This window comes from Orbicella franksi, chromosome 9 (genome assembly GCF_964199315.1).
Source record: "Orbicella franksi chromosome 9, jaOrbFran1.1, whole genome shotgun sequence".
Classification (NCBI taxonomy): Eukaryota; Metazoa; Cnidaria; class Anthozoa; order Scleractinia; family Merulinidae; genus Orbicella; species Orbicella franksi.
Window position 1 is genome coordinate 6,814,658 of NC_138153.1, and position 22,286 is coordinate 6,836,943.

Genomic DNA, 22,286 nt, shown 5'->3' on the forward strand with positions numbered 1-22,286 from the left:
GTACTGTTCGCACTATTCGCTATTCGCGACTATTCGCTACTCGGGTTTTCCAGACAACCCCTTTGGCAACCCTGCATGTGAATTCGTGTTGTCGGTATTTTCACAACTTTAGCGAGAAACACTTACAATTCTCAGGCAATTACCATTACTGAGAGACATTAAAATCTACTAAAATAAAGTGTATTTGGTCAAGTTCCCTTTATTGATCTCAGTTGAAATGAATTAATACCAAATGACTGGTCTGGCAAAAATATTGGTACGCAAATCAGTAATGACGGATGCACCATTTAGTAACTGTGGAAATCAAGAGAGATTGCATACACTAAAATTCTGTTGGAAAGCCGTCGAATTAAAAAGTTGATTTTTCAGCGTAAGTTGTCAACGGCCGCACAAACGTCTATAGAAAAATACAAATTGAAATATGTGTTTTGAGACAGGTTTCGAAAACGTTTTTTACAATAACTGCAGAAATTCGATCTATCCTTGGAGCATAATCTGTGATTACTGGTTGTTACGTATATACATGTTGAGCATTCAAAAATTGCATATATTCAGAAACTTTCTGATGGAAGACACATTTACAGGTGGTCTCATATGACCTTTCTCCCTTTAGAATTATGGTCTACGGAGAGAGTGTTTTCGTGATCGCGTGATATGGCCATGCATTCAATGTTTGCGGAGGCAGCGTGGCCGAGTGGTTAGGGTGCCGGACTTGAAATCCGGGGGGGCGGGTTCAAGCCCCGCTCTGACCACTTAGCTGGAGTTGTTTCTTGGTAGACCCTAGTTCAACTCCTCGGTCATGCTTGTAAATAGCCAACTGGTCTGCCTCCCCCCGGTTGGGATTTTTAAGCCTATTACGTTTAGCTGATATATTTGTTTCCTTCATTTAAAGTGGCATGCCTGTGAAATAGCTAGGTGTAGCTAAGCGCATTGACCACTATAAACAACAACATTTGACATTTTTTTTTTTTGCAACAATTGCAGCAAATGTAATCAGTAGATCAGAAATTGAGTGCTTTAATTTGGGCTTATAGACTTGAAGTTAATTTAAGCTCATTGACATTTGAGGGACATCAAACATCGGAGAATTGATTTTTATTAGTTGTTGCCAAATAACTCCAACTTGATTTCGGCTGCAAGTCATTGTTTACATGTCACTTTTCAGGGAAAGCGGCCATCTTGCGGGAGTGAGTGAAATGTTATACCGGCGGACAAAAATAGGAAAAACCATAGTAATGTCTAACATAATAACATCTTAAATAGCATTTCCCATTTCATTAAAGAAAGTGTAGTTGGATTTTCGCATATTATATGCCAAAGCTAACTTTAAAACTCATGCAACAAGCACCAAAGTATATTTACGCTCGCACGATTTCTTCTTCATTTTTCTACTTGGCGAAAGGAACCCAGTGAAAAGACACTCGACTCGGTGCGTGTTTTTTTTACGCATCAAACAGTGAAGTTACATGTAATTCGCGATGAATCAACTTTCATATCTTCGATACATTGAAGCAGCGATTTTTAGGATCTTTTGCACATCACGCAGAGAATAACTTGACACTCACTCGTGATTTATATGGCATTTTGGGGGATGACAGCCATTTTGCCGAAGCGCAGAAATTGGGAACTTTTCCGACAAAGATAAAAGATTGGAAGAAACATAAACAAGCATTAAAATCTTACCTTACATTGTCCTTTTAACATGAACAAGTGATAGGCAAAAACCTGAGTACACAACAACGAATTATAACCATGTACACTGCAGCAGTCAAGAGAAAACCGGCGAGCGACCCCGACTACAAAAAATGTTATGTTTACACTTTTAAAGCTCGCGCAAACTTTGATGCGCTGCATTATGGGAAGGACTTCCAGCCCTCTGGACACGAAGAGTGGAACACCACGACGCGAAGAGAAATTTTCCATGGGATTAAGAAGCTTCGACACGAAATTTAATGATCGGTTTTGTCCCCAATCTGTCGCCATAGTTGTTGCTGCCCTACATGCCAGCCGGCATAATGGGCATAAGTGAACAAAAAAAGAAAAAACACGAATGGACAGACTACTTGCTAAACCCATAATTTTCTCAATGAAAAATGCAATTTTGATTACAGTTACCTGAAACTCCAACTTGGTGTTTAGCATAAGGTGGTACTTTACTTTGCCTCCCTGGAAGCCATTTTAACAGCATGGCATAGTCACCAACAGCATGATGGTAACTGAAGCCATGATTGAATGCCACAGGTATCAGGTAGCTCTGAGCAATTGGTACTTTCATCCACACCGATTTTTTTTTAACCCTTTTCCAGTGTAGAATACTATCTGAATGACATGTAGTATGTATGAAGCGCCATAGTGGACAATATTGTTATTCAAGTTATATTATTTTTAATAACTATATTGGGCTATGACAAATACATGAAAGGCTATGACAAATATATTAACGGCTGTAACAAATATATGAAAGGCTATGACAAATATATGAAAGGCTATTGCAAATATATTACCGGCTGTGACAAATATATTAACGACTGTTACAAATATATTAAGGACTACCTCGAAAAAATATTTACGGCTATGACGAATATATTAACGCCTATCTAAATGAAGTTACTGCTATTGTGCCCACTGTATTAATGGCCAGTGGAGTCAACTAGACAAAATGGCGGCGGAGGTGGACGATTTAGAGGCCTTTTTTTCTTCACTCGATTCCTTCGCTTTTTCGTCAAGCTCAGCGAAATCTACACAGTGATAATCTCAATGTTGTAGAGTATTTTGAGCGCAGGTTAGATGATCACGCCCGCGTCATTAGATCCGTTATTCTACAATGCGAACAACAGAGCGCAAGCGAAGACTAAATTCAGCTGTTGGATTTGGTCCATGAAGAAGTCAACGGTTTAAATGATCAGGTCCAAGATTTGTGTAATACACGGAGAAACTTTGCTTCGGAAATGGGATTCTCGTGTCCAGTGGAACAGTCTACAGGGCCAGGCAGGCCAAGATTTCACATTCCCGAAGAGGTAATCAGAGGATTACATGATGTTCATGGCGTTTGGATAGAAGTGGCCAAAGAAGCACGTGTTTCTTACAAAACAATTCTACGAAGGCGACATCAGTATTCCATGGCAGTTAGTAACACAACTGGTCCAAGAATCACTTACTCTGATATTTCAGATACAAGACTTTGTGAAATTATTGGTGAAGTACTTCAAGTAATGCCAAATGCAGGCGAAACGTGCGTAATTGGGTCATTACGAAGTAGGGGAATGTGTGTTCAGAGGTGGCGTATACGGGAAGCGATTTTTACCGTGGACCCAGGTAGCCGTGCTCTCAGGCGATGTCAGGCAGTTGTAAGGCGAACATACAATGTTCCCTGCCCAAATGCACTTTGGTAAGATAAATTCAATTCTTTAATAATTATCCAGATCCTGGAGATAACCCTGGATAGCCAACCGTAAAATTTACGGTGCAACGGTTTGTAAATAAATTACACTTTGGCATTTCATGCTGCAATTGCATTTAATTAAGTGGGAATCTCCACTACTGTAGAACCTTTTAAAGCCCCCCACCCCCTGTCATGTCAATGACATTGCTCTTATGTATTAAGCACCTTAGGGTTGTTTTGCTCTGATTCTGGTTTAGTTTCTCACTGAAAAACCATTATGTCAATTTTAGTGTTGTGACCAACAGTCTTCTTCAATATCTTTAACCTCATCATTGTGCAAGTTGATATGCAACTCTGGTATGCAGTCAAACCTCTATAATGTTGCCAAATTTGCCACTCTCAGGGAAATGGCGAGTGGCTGCTTAAATAGAGGTTGGCCACTTAACAGGGGTTGGACATAAATTAGCACAAGGTGTGGTTAAAACTTAAATTTTTTTTAATATGGACAAGTTTGGTGTCTTGTGAGCAATGCTGCACTTTTATTAAAACCAATCAGAAGAAACGCGACTGTTAAAAACACAATCACTAGACATGCCCCACCTTCGATGGGCTAGCTCCACCAGGGAGTAGAAATACTCCTAGTCCCTTCATGCTTCAGAAACTGGAGATAAGCCCCAGCCTGATGGGCCACTAGGTTCATACAGACTTCACCTTTGCCTGATAACAATGTCTTTTTCACCCTGATTGTCTTGGTTTCTGAAACTGGACTGGAATTTTCAGCCAGATTGAAACCTGTTCCCTGAAATCGCCAATTTCATTTCAAGAAGATATGTTTTGGAAGCTTGACCAAAATCCCCTCCTGCCAGGTTGAAATTTCAGGATGTGCTTAAATTCACCATGTTATCAGCCACTTACACAGTATCATGTACTAGATAAAGACGGCCTGGAAAGAAAAATAAAAATTTAGTAAAAGCCATAAGAGGCTCACTGCTTCCCTACTCCCCACCTTTAGAACAAGCCTCTCCCACTCCCAATTCCCAAGGATGAAACTATTCTTAAGAATTCAGTCAAAACCTCAATTAAGTGGCCACCCCTTATTAAACGACCAGTCATCAAACCCCTGAAATTATTGTCAGTAAAATACTGTATAATAGAACCCCTATTAAGCAGCCACCTTTTGGTCTTCCTGATGAGGGTTTTCTATTGTCTATACTTCTATTTAGCAGCCACCAAAATTTAATACACGTAGCTTGGCTTTCTTTTACAAGATGGGATGATAGATAAAGAGTCCGAAATAGAACGTGACAACTGATAAAAACATTAAAACTGGTGTTTCCATGCTCACAAAGTCGACCAAGGACACCAAGCAATTAACCTGATCGGTTAAAATATTCAAAGTACTAATTTGGGTGAACAGCTTTAAATTTTTGTCCCTGCAGACAGTAGTCCATTGTTAATTTGAGATCAAATCCTTCTTCTGATAGGCTTTAATAAAAGTGCAGCATTGCTCACAAGACACCAAACTTGTCCATATTAAAAAAAAAAATGAAGTTTTAACCACACCTTGTGCTAATTTATGTCCAACCCCTGTTAAGTGGCCAACCTCTATTTAAGCAGCCACTCGCCATTTCCCTGAGAGTGGCAAATTTGGCAACATTATAGAGGTTTGACTGCATACCAGAGTTGCATATCAACTTGCACAATGATGAGACACTAAAATTGACATAATTGTTTTTCAGTGAGAAACTAAACCAGAATCAGAGCAAAAAAACCCTAAGGTGCTTAATACATGATAATAATAATAATAATAATAATAATAATAATAATAATTTTTTTTTAATATTAATAATAATAATAGCAAACTTTATTGAGCACTTTTCCATACAAACTTGAATCTTACATGTGTCTGGTAAAATTCAGAAATTCTGTTGTTCCTTAAGTTTTCGGTAATTACAATAGTAATAATAATATCAAAATAATAATAATAATAATTTATTATCATCATCGTCATATCATATATGTCATGATATCATGGTTACTACAACTAATGCTAATACTACTACTACTACTACTTTTTTTTTTTTTTTAAATAAGGTATATACAAGGTAAAAGTAAGTAAAAGAAATAAACTATTAAAACCTATTTCAACAGTGTTTACATAATGGCTCCCTCCTGGGTTTCAACGTCAATATCGGTATATTACGAGGTAAAAGTAAATAAAAGAAATAAACTATTAAAACCTATTTCAACAGTGTTTACATAATGGCTCCCTCCTGGGTTTCAACGTCAATATCAATGTTCTTAAAGTCACAAAAGGCTTTCCTTCTAGCTCTTGAACCTCTTAGGCAGATTAGTGCGGATCTTAGTAAAGCGAAGGATGTCCTTACTCTTATCCAGGAGATTGTTTTAGCATAATGTTCTCCTTTCTTGATGGAGATCAGCTGCGCCAGTCTGGAATGGTATTGCAGGCACTCGTTTCCCTTGCCGCCTGTTGACGTGAAAATAAGGGGTGTAAAAGTTCCTTGTTCGATATCCAAAACCCGCCTCGCGTAAAGACGCTTCTTCTCGTTCTCATGATTGCGGTATATCTGTTGGAGCTCTAGGTCCCTATACGAATCAGCATTAGGGTGACAAACCCTCACGTCAAAGAATGCTGATCGTTGGTTCTCCCAGAACCCGCGCGCATGAATATCTAATCTCGCATCTGGAGCTCGATTAGAACCTCTTCCCAGCTGTTCACCCGAGATGTCTTGCAGGACAGGCTCAATCTCAACATCGGTACAAACCATATTCAGGAGTTCGGCTTCTAAGTCCCTCAGCTCATTGTGACGTTGGGTAACGAACCCACCTCTCTTGCATATCATTGCGTGGTCCACTGTAAAAGCATCACCGCATACACAGGTGGAGGGGATATCATCGACCGGCCAATCGTAGCGCAGTTTGATTGCATCGCGGAACTCTCTCTTATTTAGATTGAAACCCATTTCGCGAAGGGGGAGTACCGTCAGCCAAACAGATGACCCTTTTTCCACAGCAAGGTCAAGTGCCCGTTGGACTTTCTGTGGGGCTACCCCTCTGATATGCTCTGCCCTGTCTTGGAGCACCGTTGCTCTCTCACTCCTCATTGCCTGTTGTAGTGGCTTGACCAAAGAATCATCCGGCATCTGATGGGATTGAGCCACGATCTGTTGGACCAGCGGGATGGTAACTTTGACGGAGGAAGATTGCTCAAGATTTGCGTCAAGACACGGGTTTGTCATGCCAAGCCCCCCTAGACGGACTGGCAGTGCTAGAATGTCCCTGTCCAGCCGAGTGCACCTATGCTCCGTAATTGCAGGGATGAGCACCTTAGATATCTTAGATCTTAGATCTCCAAAGGCTCCAATAATTCTTGAATATCAGGCAAAGTTCTCAAAAAATAGGTCCATCGGTGCTTGAGGCCAAAGGTGTAAGCAGCATAACACGCTTGAGGCTGAGAAAGAGCAAACTCTGCCAGCTTGGTAATCTCGCTGACCCAGTTGGTCACCTTCTCGCTAACGTATTCCTCTAGATATTCCCGTGAACCTATCACCGCACCCAGATGTTTTTGTCCCTCTACCGTCACATTGACAGCCGTGTCCTTGAACACTTCTTTCACGCTTGCCTCTTTATCTGGCTTTGAGATAATCCAACATTTCTTGGCGTTGGGAAAATAGCCAAAGACTGGGCCAAGGTTGTTGAGGACATCCCACCATTTCTTGATTTCCAGTACAGAGCCAGCTCCACAGGCATCGTCAGCAAACCAGCACTGTTTAATACTGGACGCCGCCTGCAGGCTTGTGATCAGCGGCTGCACACTTAAGGCGTAGAGGGCCATAGCAAGTGGGTCACCCTGTGTTGTTCCTTCAGCTGAAATGATCTCTTTGCCGCCGGTAATAAACAAGCGTGCCGACTTCCTGTAAGTATTGATGACATATGCTGCAATTACAGGGCAGAGAACCCGGATATTATGTAGTGAAGTTGCTCTGTTAAGTGCATTGAATGCATTAGAAGCATCGATGAGCAGTACCGCGTCCGTGTCATCTGCTTCAAATATGGCATGCATAGCATGTATAGCAGCCTCGCTGCCGGACTTTTGACCTGCGCATAGCTGGAGTGCACCACTCGCCTCAACCACGTCTCCCTTAGAAACGTTCATTACACACTTTCCAATAATCCTTCGTATCACCTCGCCGACCCCTATAGGCCTCACTGCACCTTCACCTTTATCCAGGGGAATCAATCGGCTTGCCACCAGTGGCTCTATGGTTGCAGGGTCGATATAAGTTGTACATAGAGTCCTTGTCATTGTGGCTATTGCCTCGCAAAATTTTGTAGACGACTGTTTAAAGGATTTGCAAGCCATCATTCTTCTAAAACCATTAGCGTCAACCCCGCATGGTCCCCCTGATCCCTTTGTTCTTAACGCAGCCTCCCTTATCATCTCACCATTTATCTCTGAGTACACCGATTCAGGGATATCATCATTAATCGGCCCGAAGAGAAGTGAGCCCAACGTTGTTGGTTGTGGGTTTGGATGTTTCTCTTTCAACTGGGCCATGACGTCATCCGTTAGCTCCAGCACGCCCCCTGTTGATGTTTCGCTAAGGAAACGCAGCGCTGAATTGATTTGTCCTTCGAGCACAAGCTTAGCAAATATCTTGGATTTTTCCGGTTGATCAAATGACTTAAGCTTTCCAATACGCCCCTGAAGCATTCTACCTTCGCGTAGCAACTTGCTGATTTCCCCTTCCTTCCAGAGCGCAAGGCGCTTAGATAAGAAATCCTGATGGTCTTTTGTCTTAGATTTCGGGCTTGGCTTTTGAAGTGCAACAGCCAAAAGGACAAAGGCTGCTTTCAAGGATATGTGCTGTTGATCAGAGTTGCTATTCCAGTCATTAATGTGCGATGTAACCTGATCAATAAATTCCTTTCCGGTTTTACCATATGGCACCAGAAAAACATTCTTTCTCCATGTAACAATCTCATTGTAAGCATCTGTTATGATGGAGGTTGGTATAACAATGAGACTGCCATCACTCCGTGTGCCCCAAGTGATCATTGATGGCTTATCAACAACATTGTGCTCTGGCAGACACCCCGGTACACTCACATTGTCTAGATCGTTCTGCTCTATCTGCTTCATTAACTCTGCGCCTCCTGGGATTTCCCTGCAAAAATAAAATCGCAAAAGCTAAAGAAATAGTAGATTAAAAATAATAGTAACATTTAACCATTGTACTAATAGAAATATAGAAAACAGTAAAAAAAAAATATATATATGATAATTAAAAATTAAGAAATACCCCTAATTTGACTTTTAAAATTAAAAATACTGATACTGTTCCTAACTTCATCGGGTAAAGTGTTCCATTCATTAACAGCATTGTAAATAAAACGCTTTTGTCCCCAGGAGCGACGGGATTGAGGCTTACAAATGTTGTCTTTACTTGTCGTATTATACCTATGAATATCTTTAAAACTACAAAAATTAAAATCCCAGTCAATTAAACCATTTAAGGCCTTAAAAATTAAAATCATGCGATGAAAACTTCTTCTTCTCTTCATGTTCTCCCAGCCGAGCTGTACGAGTGCCTCTGTAGCAGATGAATGTATTGGCTTGTCAAGAACAATCCTCGCAGCTGTGTTTTGCAGTATTTGGATTTTATTCATCAGGATTACATTGTTTTTGTCTCCCCATGTAACATCCGCATAGTCTAATAACGGTATTATGGTCGTCTTAACAAAAAGTTCCCTGATGTTCCTCGGAAGAAAACACTTAATTCTTCGTAATAAACCCAATCTTTGCGACACTTTGGTACAGAGGTGTTCTACATGGTCTGACCAAGTCAGATTCTCATTTATGATGACGCCCAGATACTGATAAGAACTCACTCTATCCAACTTCCTATCCATGATTGACAAAGTGACATCATTAAATGAATTCAGCTTCTTATTGCCACCGATGAGCATAAATTTAGATTTCGAGACATTTACAGTCAGTTTATGCTCGAAAAGCCATTGTGCTAGTCTGTCCAACTCACGATTCAGTGTGGTCTGTAATCTATAAGCTGATTCTGAAGAGCAGTATAGAGCAGTATCATCAGCGAACAAGGTAACGCTGCTGTTCTTAAGGGCGTTGGGCAGATCATTGATGTAGATGGTAAACAATAATGGGCCGAGGATTGACCCTTGGGGAACACCAACCGTCACTCTCCTAGTCGAAGACGAAACCTGACCAATGACCGTTTTCTGACAACGAGATGAAAGATAAGAGTCAAACCATGCAAGGTCAGTGCTGGTTACTCCTATGGCTTTAAGCTTCTTTAACATAATGCCATGGTCCACCGTATCAAACGCTTTCTTTAAATCGATGAACACTACACCGTTAACTAATCCTTCGTCCAAATTTCCTAGTACCCCATCGGTAAACTGAGTTAAAGCTAGACTGGTAGATCTTCCACGTCTGAAACCAAATTGGTTAACGAAAAGAAGGTTATTGGAAGCAAGGTAGCCATTAAGTTGAGAATGTACAGCTCTCTCGATCACTTTACTGACGGTGGGAAGGATAGAAATCGGGCGGTAGTTATCTTTGTCACTTCTGTCACCTTGCTTAAAGAGCGCAGTTACTTTAGCACATTTCCATGAAGATGGGAATCGGCCACTTTCCAGGGACAGGTTTATGATATATCGTAGTGAACGAGCGAGTACACTTGCTGAATCTCTGAGCAGGCGAGCACTGATGTTATCCAGTCCAATGGCCTTATTGATCTTCAGCTGACTCAACTGCTCTTCAACAAAGGATATTGTTCCGTGCTGGAGAGAAAAATTTGAGCTGCATGCAAAGCACTGATCCGGCAAAGCACCGCTAAAGGCTTTGGCAAGCTTCTTGCCAATGCTTGAGAAATGATTATTCAAAGTTTCGGCAATGCTTGTAGGATCAGTTTGCAATTTCCCATCAGAAAAGATTGCGTTAATTTCACAGCGATTAGATGGAAGAGTTTCTTTGATCGCTTTCCACATCCTGCAACTTTCACCTTTAGCATCCTCTATTAAACGGCAATAATATTCCGATTTAAGCCTTCTCTCCTCTCGATTTGCACAGTTTTTCAGCTTTCGGTACATTTGCCAGTTGTACTTGGAATTTAAAATTCGCGCCTTCTTTTTATGGTAATCACGATCACGCCGTATCTCTAAAAGCTTTTTCGTAATCCAAGGAGACTGTTTTCCCTTAACTCGTTTTGTCTTCATCGGAGCATGATCGTCGGCAACGCTTTTGAAAAGGCTCTCCCAAAGGTGTAAGGCATCATTAACGTCATTTGTGCTCTCAATAATAGACCATGGAACGTAATTTAAGTCTTTCAGAAATGTATCTTTATCATAGTTTTTGAAACAGCGATACTCGAACACCCTGGGCGGTAGTTTTTTGACACCCCCTTTGATGGTACAAAAAACAACGCTGTGGTCACTTATGCTTGCATCAAGAACATCTGACTGCACGATCCTATGAGAGTTGTTGAGAGCAATGACATTGACACGACAGCGGGTGGGGGGGCTTTAAAAGGTTCTACAGTAGTGGAGATTCCCACTTAACTGAACGCATTTACAGCATGAAATGCCAAAGAGTAATTTATTTACAAACCGTTGCACCGTAAATTTTACGGTTGGCTATCCAGGGTTATCTCCAGGATCTGGATAATTATTAAAGAATTTGAATTTATCTTACCAAAGTGCATTTGGGCAGGGAACATTGTATGTTCGCCTTACAACTGCCTGACATCGTCTGAGAGCACGGCTACCTGGGTCCACGGTAAAAATCGCTTCCCGTATACGCCACCTCTGAACACACATTCCCCTACTTCGTAATGACCCAATTACGTACGTTTCGCCTGCATTTGGCAATACTTGAAGCACTTCACCAATAATTTCACAAAGTCTTGCATCTGAAATATCAGAGTAAGTGATTCTTGAACCAGTTGTGTTACTAACTGCCATGGAATACTGATGTCGCCTTCGTAGAATTGTTTTGTAAGAAACACGTGCTTCTTTGGCCACTTCTATCCAAACGCCATGAACATCATGTAATCCTCTGATTACCTCTTCGGGAATGTGAAATCTTGGCCTGCCTGGCCCTGTAGACTTCCACTGGACACGAGAATCCCATTTCCGAAGCAAAGTTTCTCCGTGTATTACACAAGTCTTGGACCTGATCATTTAAACCGTTGACTTCTTCATGGACCAAATCCAACAGCTGAATTTAGTCTTCGCTTGCGCTCTGTTGTTCGCATTGTAGAATAACGGATCTAATGACGTGGGCGTGATCATCTAACCTGCGCTCAAAATACTCTAAAACATTGAGATTATCACTGTGTAGATTTCGCTGAGCTTGACGAAAAAGCGAAGGAATCGAGTGAAGAAAAAAAGGCCTCTAAATCGTCCACCTCCGCCGCCATTTTGTCTAGTTGACTCCACTGGCCATTAATACAGTGGCACAATAGCAGTAACTTCATTTAGATAGGCGTTAATATATTCGTCATAGCCGTAAATATTTTTTCGAGGTAGTCCTTAATATATTTGTAACAGTCGTTAATATATTTGTCATAGCCTTTCATATATTTGTAATAGCCTTTCATGTATTTGTCATAGCCCAATATATTTATTAAAAATAATATAACTTGAATAACAATATTGTCCAATATGGCGCTTCATAAGTATGCAATATAATCCAAGTTAATATTGCCACTATAAAACAACATTAAAAACTAAAACACCTAATTTTGCATTTCTTCATGTCACCCATCTCCCATCCTGCCAGGCCATCCCACTTTTGTATAGACCAGCAGGTGTAGTAGACTTGAAATCAATGGATCTTCAGAGAGTCTTCAGAACTACTTTACAAACCAGTGAATTTGATTCTTATATAATTGATAGTTACACGTGAAGAAGGTGACATGGCCCAGTGGTTAGGGTGCCGAATTTGTTATGTGGAGGTCTCAGGTTCAAATCCGCCCCTCTGGAGGGATTTCCTCGGTGTCCTGTCAATAGCTCACTGGTCAGCCTCCAACCAGCATGGCTTTTAAAAAGTTTTTGAACAGTATTATTAACAATATTTCCTTCTTCATATATAGTATCTCTAATTAGCACAGCAGTGCTAAATACCGTGACACCTAAAAAAAATATTTATTTTTAATTTGTTATGTGACAAAGAACCATAGCAGCATGAGATTAAAGAGAATGGCTGGCACAACATGGCTCTACGGAATGCCGTGTATCTTAAGTTTATTGCAAGTTTTGTTCTTTTACAGAACGTGAACTTACCTTTTAACCTCGTAGAAAACTCATCAAGGTTAGGGTTGTCTTCACGCTGACTCAAATTCACTTCCACTCCATTGAACTGTGTTTCCTCCCATTTCAGAGATGATCTTACAGGAGAACTGTGTTCATATCGACAGAAGTAAAGTTCTCTGCCAGTCCTGTTAAACATATCTCCTAAATATGCCTAGCACGAAGGTAGTTTTACTAAACAGCATATACAGAACAAGACTACTAAAATGAATGAGGAAGCAAGACGGGTCGGGCTGAAAATCAACAAAGGAAAGACAAAGGTGATGAGGATCAACGGGAAGAGTCAGGAGAAGGTTGCAGTAGATGGGCAAGATATCGGCGAAATTGAGGAGTTTAATTATCTGGGGGCTACCATTTGTAAGGAGGGAGGAGGAATGAAAGATCTGAAAAACAGGCTGTCCAAGGCGAGAGGGACATTTGCCAGACTCAAAAGAATATGGAACTCAAGGAACATCATGAAGAGGACCAAGCTTAGACTGTTTAAAACCTTAGTTGTACCGGTGCTACTGTATGGATGTGAGACATGGAAGATGAACATGGGAGATGACCAACGAATAGATGTGTTTCACAACAAATGCCTCAGGAGGATTCTCAAAATAAAATGGCAAGATCACGTTACCACTAGAGAGCTCCTTGAGAAGGCAGAGACGAAGTTCCTTAGTGAAGAGGTTAAGAGGAGAAGATGGAAGATGATAGGGCATGTCTTACGACAAAACAGAAACAGCCATACCAACATAGCCCTATCATGGACACCTGAAGGAAAAAGGAAGAGAGGAAGGCCTAAGACCACCTGGCGAAGAACAGTTGAGAGAGAGAGGAACAGCGCAGGATGGCGTACATGGGATGAGGCAAGAGCTGCTGCAGCCAACAGAGAAAATTGGAGGCATTCTGTGGAGGCCTTATGTGCCACGAGGCACAAAGAAGCTAAGTGAAGTGAAGTGAAGGTAGTTTTACAACAAAAAACTCTAAATATTACCCATACAGAAATTTCTACTCAGTACTCGTCCGCCATTTTGAATTTTGTAGATTGACCGCTGGACTTCGAGTACCGGCGATTTTAATCGTCACTCAGGGGTCTGGCAGATGGCGGATGACGGATATGCGGATGACAAAATGCGGATGGAAAAAGGCACATGGAAAAATGAGGATGGAAAAATGCGCATGGAAAAATGAGGATGGAAAAGTGCACATGGACTGAAAATGGAAAAATGAGGATGAAACATTGCGGATGGAAAATTGCGAATGACAAATATGCGGATGGTAAACTTCTGGCGAGGGGAATTATCTTACGATGTTTTCTTACAGTTCTAGTTGTCAATAAACCAGGTCAACTTATACTGAATCAAGGCCAGGAGCCGAGGTTCCAACTTTTTATATATAGTCGAAATATATATTTAATCACAAAACAGATCGAAATATTTTTACGCCGGTCCAAGAAAAGGAAGAGACCTGATCGAATAATCACAAACTACACTTTCCTTTTATTATCAGATTCCGTTGTTCTTTTACTTTATCGAAGGACTTTTGCCTTGCTACCCTTATCAGGCGCAAGCCCCTAGGGGGGCCGGGGGCATGCTCCCCCGGGAAATTTTTTCAATTTTAACTACCTAAAATATCCTTTAATTTCCTGGCTTTTTGAGTCAGTCAGACAATATATTTGCCAGTTCCATTCTCCTTGGATGAAGCCTTGCAAATCTGCGAATTATTTCGTCAAAGTCAATGTCCATGTTGTAATGAATGTGCAGCAAGGCAAGTCCTGTCAATCTCGTCTGTAGCATCGTGCTTCGGAAATATGTTTTCAGTCGCCTCAAAGCCATTGCCAGAACGAGTTTCCACTGCAAAGATAAATCATTTGTTCAAGTATTAGAAAGAGGACAAATTTCAGTCCCGACAAGCACGTCTGGGTGTCACGTCAGCCAGGCGTGTGCATACCGAACGAAAATAACTTTTCAGTAAAATCAATTTGTCCACGCCCAACCATTATTAACAAAGACCCGAACTAACCTTTTTTCCTGAAGTAGTCAGTAATTTGTGACATCTTGACGTTGTTATGTATTCCACACCCTTGTTGAAGTCGTTGTCCAACGACGTTGAATGATCATACAGGCTAACCGAGTAGCAGAATTGCACAAATCGCCCGGGGAAATCTAATTTTGGTCTAGACGCCCGCGGCGATGACGTGATGGCGTGACCGGCGTCGGGAGACTAGTGATTTCCCGGCTGTAAAATTTGGCCGCCAGAACGTGTCTATGACCCTTGTCTATTTCCGGTAACTGGCAAAAAAGAATAAATAAAAAATAAATGTCACAACTATTTTCGAGATTTATCTTGCACTTTACTTTTATTAAAAATATATACATATCTATTGATTTTTTTTTTATCATGAAAATTCTGACCGATTTCCGTAAAACGGTGGAAACCGGTATGGATCCGCGCCTGTATTTATTACAATGTTTTTTCTTTACTAGTTACCTCACGCTGTTACATAATGCTGGTGCACACTTTTGTATAATTCTTAACGACTTAATGATTCACATTACTTATATTTCTACGAAAAAAAAATAATGCTATTTATTACAATATATATATATATATATATATATATATATATTTTTTTTTTTTTTTTTTTTTTTTTTTACTAGCTACCACACGCTGTTACATAATGCTGGTGCACACTTTTTAACGACTTAATGATTTTCTTTCTAGTTGATCTGAAATATTGTGTCTAGATTTGGGGAAGCATGCTCATTATAAAAAGCATGTACAAGATAAGAAACAACAGAGAAAAGGCAAAAGGAACAAGGACACACTCACACAAAAACAAACTACTAAGGAGGCCGCCAGTCCAGGTGTAAGGTTTTGGAAAAATAAAGAGTAAAATTAGAAAAAGAATTGAAAGGCAAAAAGGGGAGCTGCTAAAGAAAAGAAGTGGATTGAAGTCACAGTTCATTTGAATAGATTCCATTTCGAATTGTATTTCTTGACAGTGTTTGTCTTATAAGCATAACATTTTTCGATTTCCTGACACCTAAGGAAAGTTTGTGAAAATACTTGTAAATTCGGGAGAGTATTCTTTATTTTCGATGAATAAATGTGATATCTGCCAATTAGAAGTACATGGTGTAGAAGTATATCCTCTGCACTATCAACTAGTCCCAGGCAGATTTGTAGGGTCAAAGAAACGTTCTGTGGCTTTATCTGATGCTGTATCAACCAGTGTTGGATGTTTTGCCAAAAGGTTTGAACGAATTCCCAGTCCCAGAGGAGATGAATCAGGCTTCCTCTTTTTTGTTCACAGAAAGTACATATGTCTGTTAAAGAGAAACCTATTTTATAGAGATGATCATTCGTTGCAATTTTTCTGTGAAGAAGCTTAACTTGGAAAGTCTGAAGTTTGGTTTCTTTCGTGCAATAGAAAGGCAAAATATATGACTTATCCCATTCTATGAAGTTTTCGTAGTTTTCGCAGTCAGCTATCCATTTACTCTGGCTTTTATCAGGCGATGAAGTGATTCTTTTGACAATTAACTTATACGCCTTATTGCAAAAGCTTGAGGACAATAGTAACTTTTGACTACGAGTAAGTTGGTCTTCAGAGTTCACATAGCCTGGTCCTGAAAAGACTTTTTTAATTTTAACAGGGCGGAGACTACACCATAGTACCTTAAAAAGGTGGTATTAACTTTGTAGCGAGATTTAAAATCCTTATACTTTAAAAAGTCAAACTTTTGATCTAGCAAGTCTTTGGCCTGATTACCTCCCGCACGAGACCAATCAGAATAAAATATTGGCCGGTTTTCAATTCTTATAAGGGAGTTGTACCAAATTGGCGCATTGCCGAAGTGTGTTGGGTTTTCTTCATGAATTAAATTTGACCAGATTTCGATTGCTTGCTTGGTAAAAGAGTCCTGAATGTTCAAACCAGCTACATCAGCTTGCTTCAAATTACCAGTCAGAAGAAATTTATCGTCATATTGTTTAATAAAAAAGTCAAAAAATAGTTTCCATTTTGCGTGATTGTTGTCATCCAGATACTTCATTACCCATTTTGAATTCAGAGCATGAGTGAAGGATCGAATGTCTAACATTTTTAATCCAGCATCTTTGTATTCGTTTAACATCACGCTTCTTTTAATTTTATTCCCTCTCCCATCCCACGGAAAATTGTACAGAAGTTAATTTATCTCTTTCAGATAAGATTGCGAAGATGGCAACAATGACATGATGTAAACAAGCTGAGATGCAGCTAAGCTTTTAAGAGTCCCTGTCCATAAAAATGGAAAATAACTCGGCAAGGGTCGGAAATTCGATTTCGCTCATATTTTCATGGTAGATAGGCTAGGGCATGACAAAAACTACTGGATAGTTTTTTTGGCAAAATATCCTTTTATTTCAAAGAAATATGCAAATTACCAAATTCCGTTAAAATCGTCATTTGACGCACCATTTTATTAAGCAAGTTTGAGAGCCTCGCATGCAAAACCACATCATTCTTCCGTCTTTAAAACACTCAAATATTTTGGTGCAATGTTTAAATGTGTACTGGGTTGATTTTAGGGAATGTTGCGTTGTCGTTTTGGGTGCAAAATAATTAAATTTCGAAGACATGTATTTCATTCACTTAAAAGTACTCCGTGAATATAATTAATTTTCACCATGTGCGAAACCTTCAAATGGATCAAGCTTCTGGTGGTTGAATCGCAGAAGGATGGTCTACAGATTCCTGTAAAAATTTCTTTGGGCAAACGATTGTGAGCGACGCGAGAGCTTTTCAAAGTACGTCAAAAATGCAAACATTTGACCATCCGTCGTCAAATTTCAATTTACGGGTTAGACGTATATTTTAGCATGCGCCACATGACTTGACCTATGTTAAGTTGAAATAGACACAGAGCTGATAATTTCGAAATGTTCTAACCTCATTTGCTGTAAAAGGCAGGTCCAAAGCCGATTTGACGTGTTTCTCTCACCATTCGTCGCACATAAAGCAGAAGTTTGCTTTTGTTTACATAACGTCCGTTGTACATCGCCAACTGTCAACTTATTTAACGGTCGAATACCATGAATCTGTGACCCTCTTTCGACACATATGATCACCACTGCATATAAGTCAAAAACGGCCAAGTCATTTGTAGATAGTTGCTTGCTTTGCACTACACCAAACTATTACGTTTGATCAACATGGTTTGATAGCTTGAATCCTTGCATGCAGCGGTTTCTTGTTCGTCACGCAATGTTGTCATCCCATTTTAGGGGGTAGGGTAGGACAATTTCTATCCTAATACGTAAGGCTCCGTAAGGCTTAGAATCACTGGGAGCACACAATCGTGTTGAGTAGGAAGAGACTGAATTGAGAAATGAGAAGAATGAATAGTTTACCATCGCCCCTGTTGTTATCTTTGACTAATGACTAATGACCATAAGATATCGACAGACAATACACATTTGTTTATTAAAGGAGCTTCTTTTCACAACAACGTTGAAGGTTTCGTTAGTTGGCTAAAGTGTGTTAAGGTAATTATGTACTGTGCGCGCTTGTATGAAATTTCATTCCCCTAACTTGACTATGGGATCTATTGGCATACTTTCACTGAATAATGTCACTGATTGATCTAAGGGTATTGTAGGATAAAAAGTAATATTTTCCTTAAAGAACAACTTTCCATGGCTGAACGTCACATTCAATAATAACGACACAACGAGTCCAAAAAGTTCAGTGCAATCTAACGCAGCCCCACACTAATGAGCCTGTTACTCATATGGTTATGACCATTGGTGTTGAATGCCACGCCCCTGTAACTCGAGGCTGTACGGAAGTACGGCGAGGATGTATCGCCACACCAATTGTTACACACCTTGTAACAATTACTCGTGTAACCAGACACGAAGAAGCCACTGAGAAAAGAATGATCACAGATCAGCAGCTGGTAGGAATAACTGTTGCTTGTATCTACACCGTCCCACAATCCATAGGTACTAGCGGTCTTCCCATAGTTCCCAGCGGCGGTTATAGACTGGCTGAATTTTCGCCTGAAGTAGGCCTTGTTTCCAGTCTGGTGATCGATGAAGATGATCTCTGTGAACTTGAATGAACGAAAATGGAAAACTAATAAGACTACAAAACCTAAATGTTGAGAGGATCACTGAGGTCAGGTTTTTGGGGAAACTGTCCACGATTGATCGTGATAGTCTCGTCCCCAGTCCATCTAGATATTTTAAAAGTGGATCAGTCATTATTAAAGCTTGAAAATGTAAACCCAAAAAAGCACTGCAGCAAGGCATAGTCAATCATCATACTTGTGATATTCTTACATTTAACTTTAAAATATACAGTTTTGTAAATGAAGTAAATCACAACCCTAATCCGCGTCGCGTTTCAACCCAGTTTTCTGTCGTGCGCTGTTTTTTTGCGCTGCGTCCCAACTAACTGGACGCCGCCTGGGAGAGGCTGAGGACTGGTACTAGAGAGGACTTAGAAATCGACTCACCGGGATGTTGTTACAGTTGGTCCTGTAGCCGTCACTTCCATAAGGAAACTGAGCGCTGTAGGTGACTTCAGTCTTGGGTTTGACATATTCATCAGTAGTGTAACACATGGTCCATCCTCCATTGTATGACGTCATGTCACAGTAGGCCTGGAATGCATTTGAATGGCTTCCTCCATCCGGGTCCAACCAATACATTCCATCTTGACAAATACCCCGATTCTTGATCTCTTGACAGTCAACGACTGGACCTGGTTACACAGGAAATTATTTTACACATGTTGAACAATCCCTCGACCCCTGATCTCCAAATATTGGATTCTATTTACCCTAGAACGCAGGCTAGAAAGCAAGGAGTGATCTATAGTCATGCGTAAAATGCACAAATATTTGTTAACTTTATAATATCACGGAAATAGACGACAATTAAAGTAAGCAAACATTTTCAGAATTATTCATACTCAGACCAAAATAGACTAATGCCCCATTCACACCAACTAAACTAGTTAAACTAGTTTAACAGGAAGTCTTTTTGAGAAGAAAATTTCAAACTACCTCAGAACTATATTTTAATCTAACAGGTTTTTACCTCGTTAGTAGTAGTAGTAGTAGTAGTATACTTTATTTACCCTCGGATTGTAGAGTAGCTTTAACAGTTAATGTCTCCGAGCATTTCAACAGCACAATGGGCAAAGACCAGACCACAACACCGGGAACGTCGTGCCCTGCTCTTGACGATGAGTGTGTGGGTTCTTTAAAGTTAAGTCGTGGGGTGTGTATCCGTGTATTCGTACGGTGTGAGCAAATAATTTTTAACTTTGTTTATTCAAACCACTTTTCAACATGTTAAGGGCTTTAAGTTCTTCTTTCATTGTGTTTTCCAATATGTTTATCTTGGGATGTGGCTGTTCATCGTGGTAAAGTATGATAATAGAAATTTGGTCACTAGTAATGTAGATCGAAAGCGACCACATCGTGATTACACCCTGAGACATCACAAGTGATCACATTGTGAGATAAATGTCCGGCCATAAAACTTTTTTACTATTATTTTGAGAAACAACACAACGCTTTTTAATGACTGTTTCAGTATCCTAGATCACGCTTCCACCACCTTCCAGCTTAAGATAAAAGAAGCTATTTACATTCAATGCGAAAAACCTACACGAAATCATCAACTTTATCATGTTAATACTTTCCTTGTAATATTTTACGTTGTCATGTTTCCTTTTGTTCTTATAGTCAATTAGCATTTTTCGTACACTATATATTCAACGCTGTACTTTGCAATTCAAACTGAAGATGACAGAAGATTCTGTTGAAACATGTTTTTAAAAAACGTTGTGTTGTTTCTCAAAATTTTAACATGTCTGCTACTATCCAGACCTTTTATTATTATGTAAAAATCATGACATAAATTACCTAGTATTTCGCAGTGCTTTCCACCAAATCCTGCAGCGCATGCGCACTGATAATCACCATCTTCGTACTTGGCCACACATGTTGCACGGTTCAAGCAAGGAGCGCTGGAGCAAGGACTCTGTTGCCGGGGGTGGGGGAGAGAATTCATGTCATTAGAGTTACGTTTTTATGGGAATTTACGCTAGTGTTAATTAAGGTTTCGAAACTTTACGCGACCTAAATTAACGCGAATCAGAAGGAAACAAAGCTTTCTAATGAAGGGAATTAACGCGAAAGAAGAGCTTTAATTTCAGGAATGAGGAAAATCAACGCAACGTATTACGACTTGTTGTATTTATCTGAAATGCTCCCTTACTATGGGGAGCAGGGACGGTGCAGTGGTGAGAGCGCTCGCCTCCCACCAAGGCATGTTGCCCGGGTTCGATAACTGCCCGGCGGTGTCATATATGAGTTGAGTTTGTTGTTGGTTCTCGCCTTGCTCCGGGGCTTTCAATGTTTTCCTCCCTCCACAAAAACCAACATCTCCAAATTCCAATTCGACCAGGAGAGAGGACCCGCGTTAAAACTAGTTGAGACTGATGTGGCTACCTCTCTAAATATTGTAATTTAATTTATTTATAAACAAAAACGCCGCACTTTAACAGCAGCAGCAAAATCACAACAAGCCCCAAGCAACAGCAGCAACAAGAACAATTTATTTCGTCAGTGTAACAACTACTATGTAACAAAAACTTACTTGCCTTTATGCTTAAGTGATGAAACACCGCGTTTTCAAGAAACTTGTCGGAGTTATTGTGTCGATCGCTTGGCAACAGTTCACACAAAGTCCATCCATCTTGATCAGAAAACGCCGCCAGATTGGTTGAGAAACACGAAGAATGGTCAACACAAAGCTTACCGCACTCTCCAAGCTTTTTCACAGAAGCAGACATTAATGTAGTTAAGTTCAGGTATCGAAATTTGTGCACAGCAAATTTGGCGAAAGCGAGACCGTCCCCTGAATTTCGCTTCAAGTTTGTCGTACCATCAACATGAACCATGTTTGCAGAGACACTAAGAAGAAGAATTGCTTCTAGAGAAGCGGAGGCGAAGCTAATCATAGTTAGGTCCAGTTACATCTGTGTTACGCTCTGGTAGCCCGTTTTATTCGTGTTCATGAGCCGGCTTTATAGAAGCTTCTTTTCCAAAAGGAAAATAATGTTAACTCACACCTGCTTTCAAGCCAAATCAATTTTCATATAACTTGACGAAAGAAGTTGATGTGACTTTCTAATGTTCAGTTGTGAAACTGTGAAGCTTCCTTTACGGATCGTCGATTCTGTGAGGTAAAACAAGGACGGAACGAAGACGAGAGGTTGAGTGTACGAAGCTGGTTAAAAACACGGTGGGGAGAGGTTTTTGATTTGCATATGAATGTTTATGATAGACATTTGCTTCCTTTGCTTATTTTACCAGTTTGCAATTATCGAGATTTAATTAAAAAGGGACAAAAAAATTTAGTAAGGTTGGTTTTTCCTTCGGGTATGTAAAAATATACTATTTTCTCATCTTGAAATATCCTTCGCTGCCTTCACGGTCACCTAAATCTTTAATTTGCAAACATTTCTTTATCATTCGTTATTACAAGATTCTTG

General features: G+C 40.1%; 1 protein-coding gene and 1 pseudogene across 1 annotated transcript; both read right to left on the minus strand.

Annotated features, from left to right (window-relative positions):
• Positions 1 to 5,484: 5,484 nt before the first annotated feature.
• On the minus strand, positions 5,485 to 8,561 carry LOC145497122 (uncharacterized; annotated as a pseudogene).
• An 8,437-nt stretch (positions 8,562 to 16,998) lies between these two features.
• On the minus strand, positions 16,999 to 21,644 carry LOC145496860 (uncharacterized). The gene is made up of 3 exons (XM_081476625.1): positions 20,653 to 21,644; positions 19,234 to 19,481; positions 16,999 to 18,828 (listed from the first exon to the last, which is right to left on the minus strand). The coding sequence occupies exons 1-3, from the start codon at positions 20,798 to 20,800 to the stop codon at positions 18,469 to 18,471; spliced, it is 756 nt and encodes a 251-aa protein (XP_081332751.1). The 5' UTR covers positions 20,801 to 21,644; the 3' UTR covers positions 16,999 to 18,468.
• Between the last annotated feature and the right edge of the window lie 642 nt (positions 21,645 to 22,286).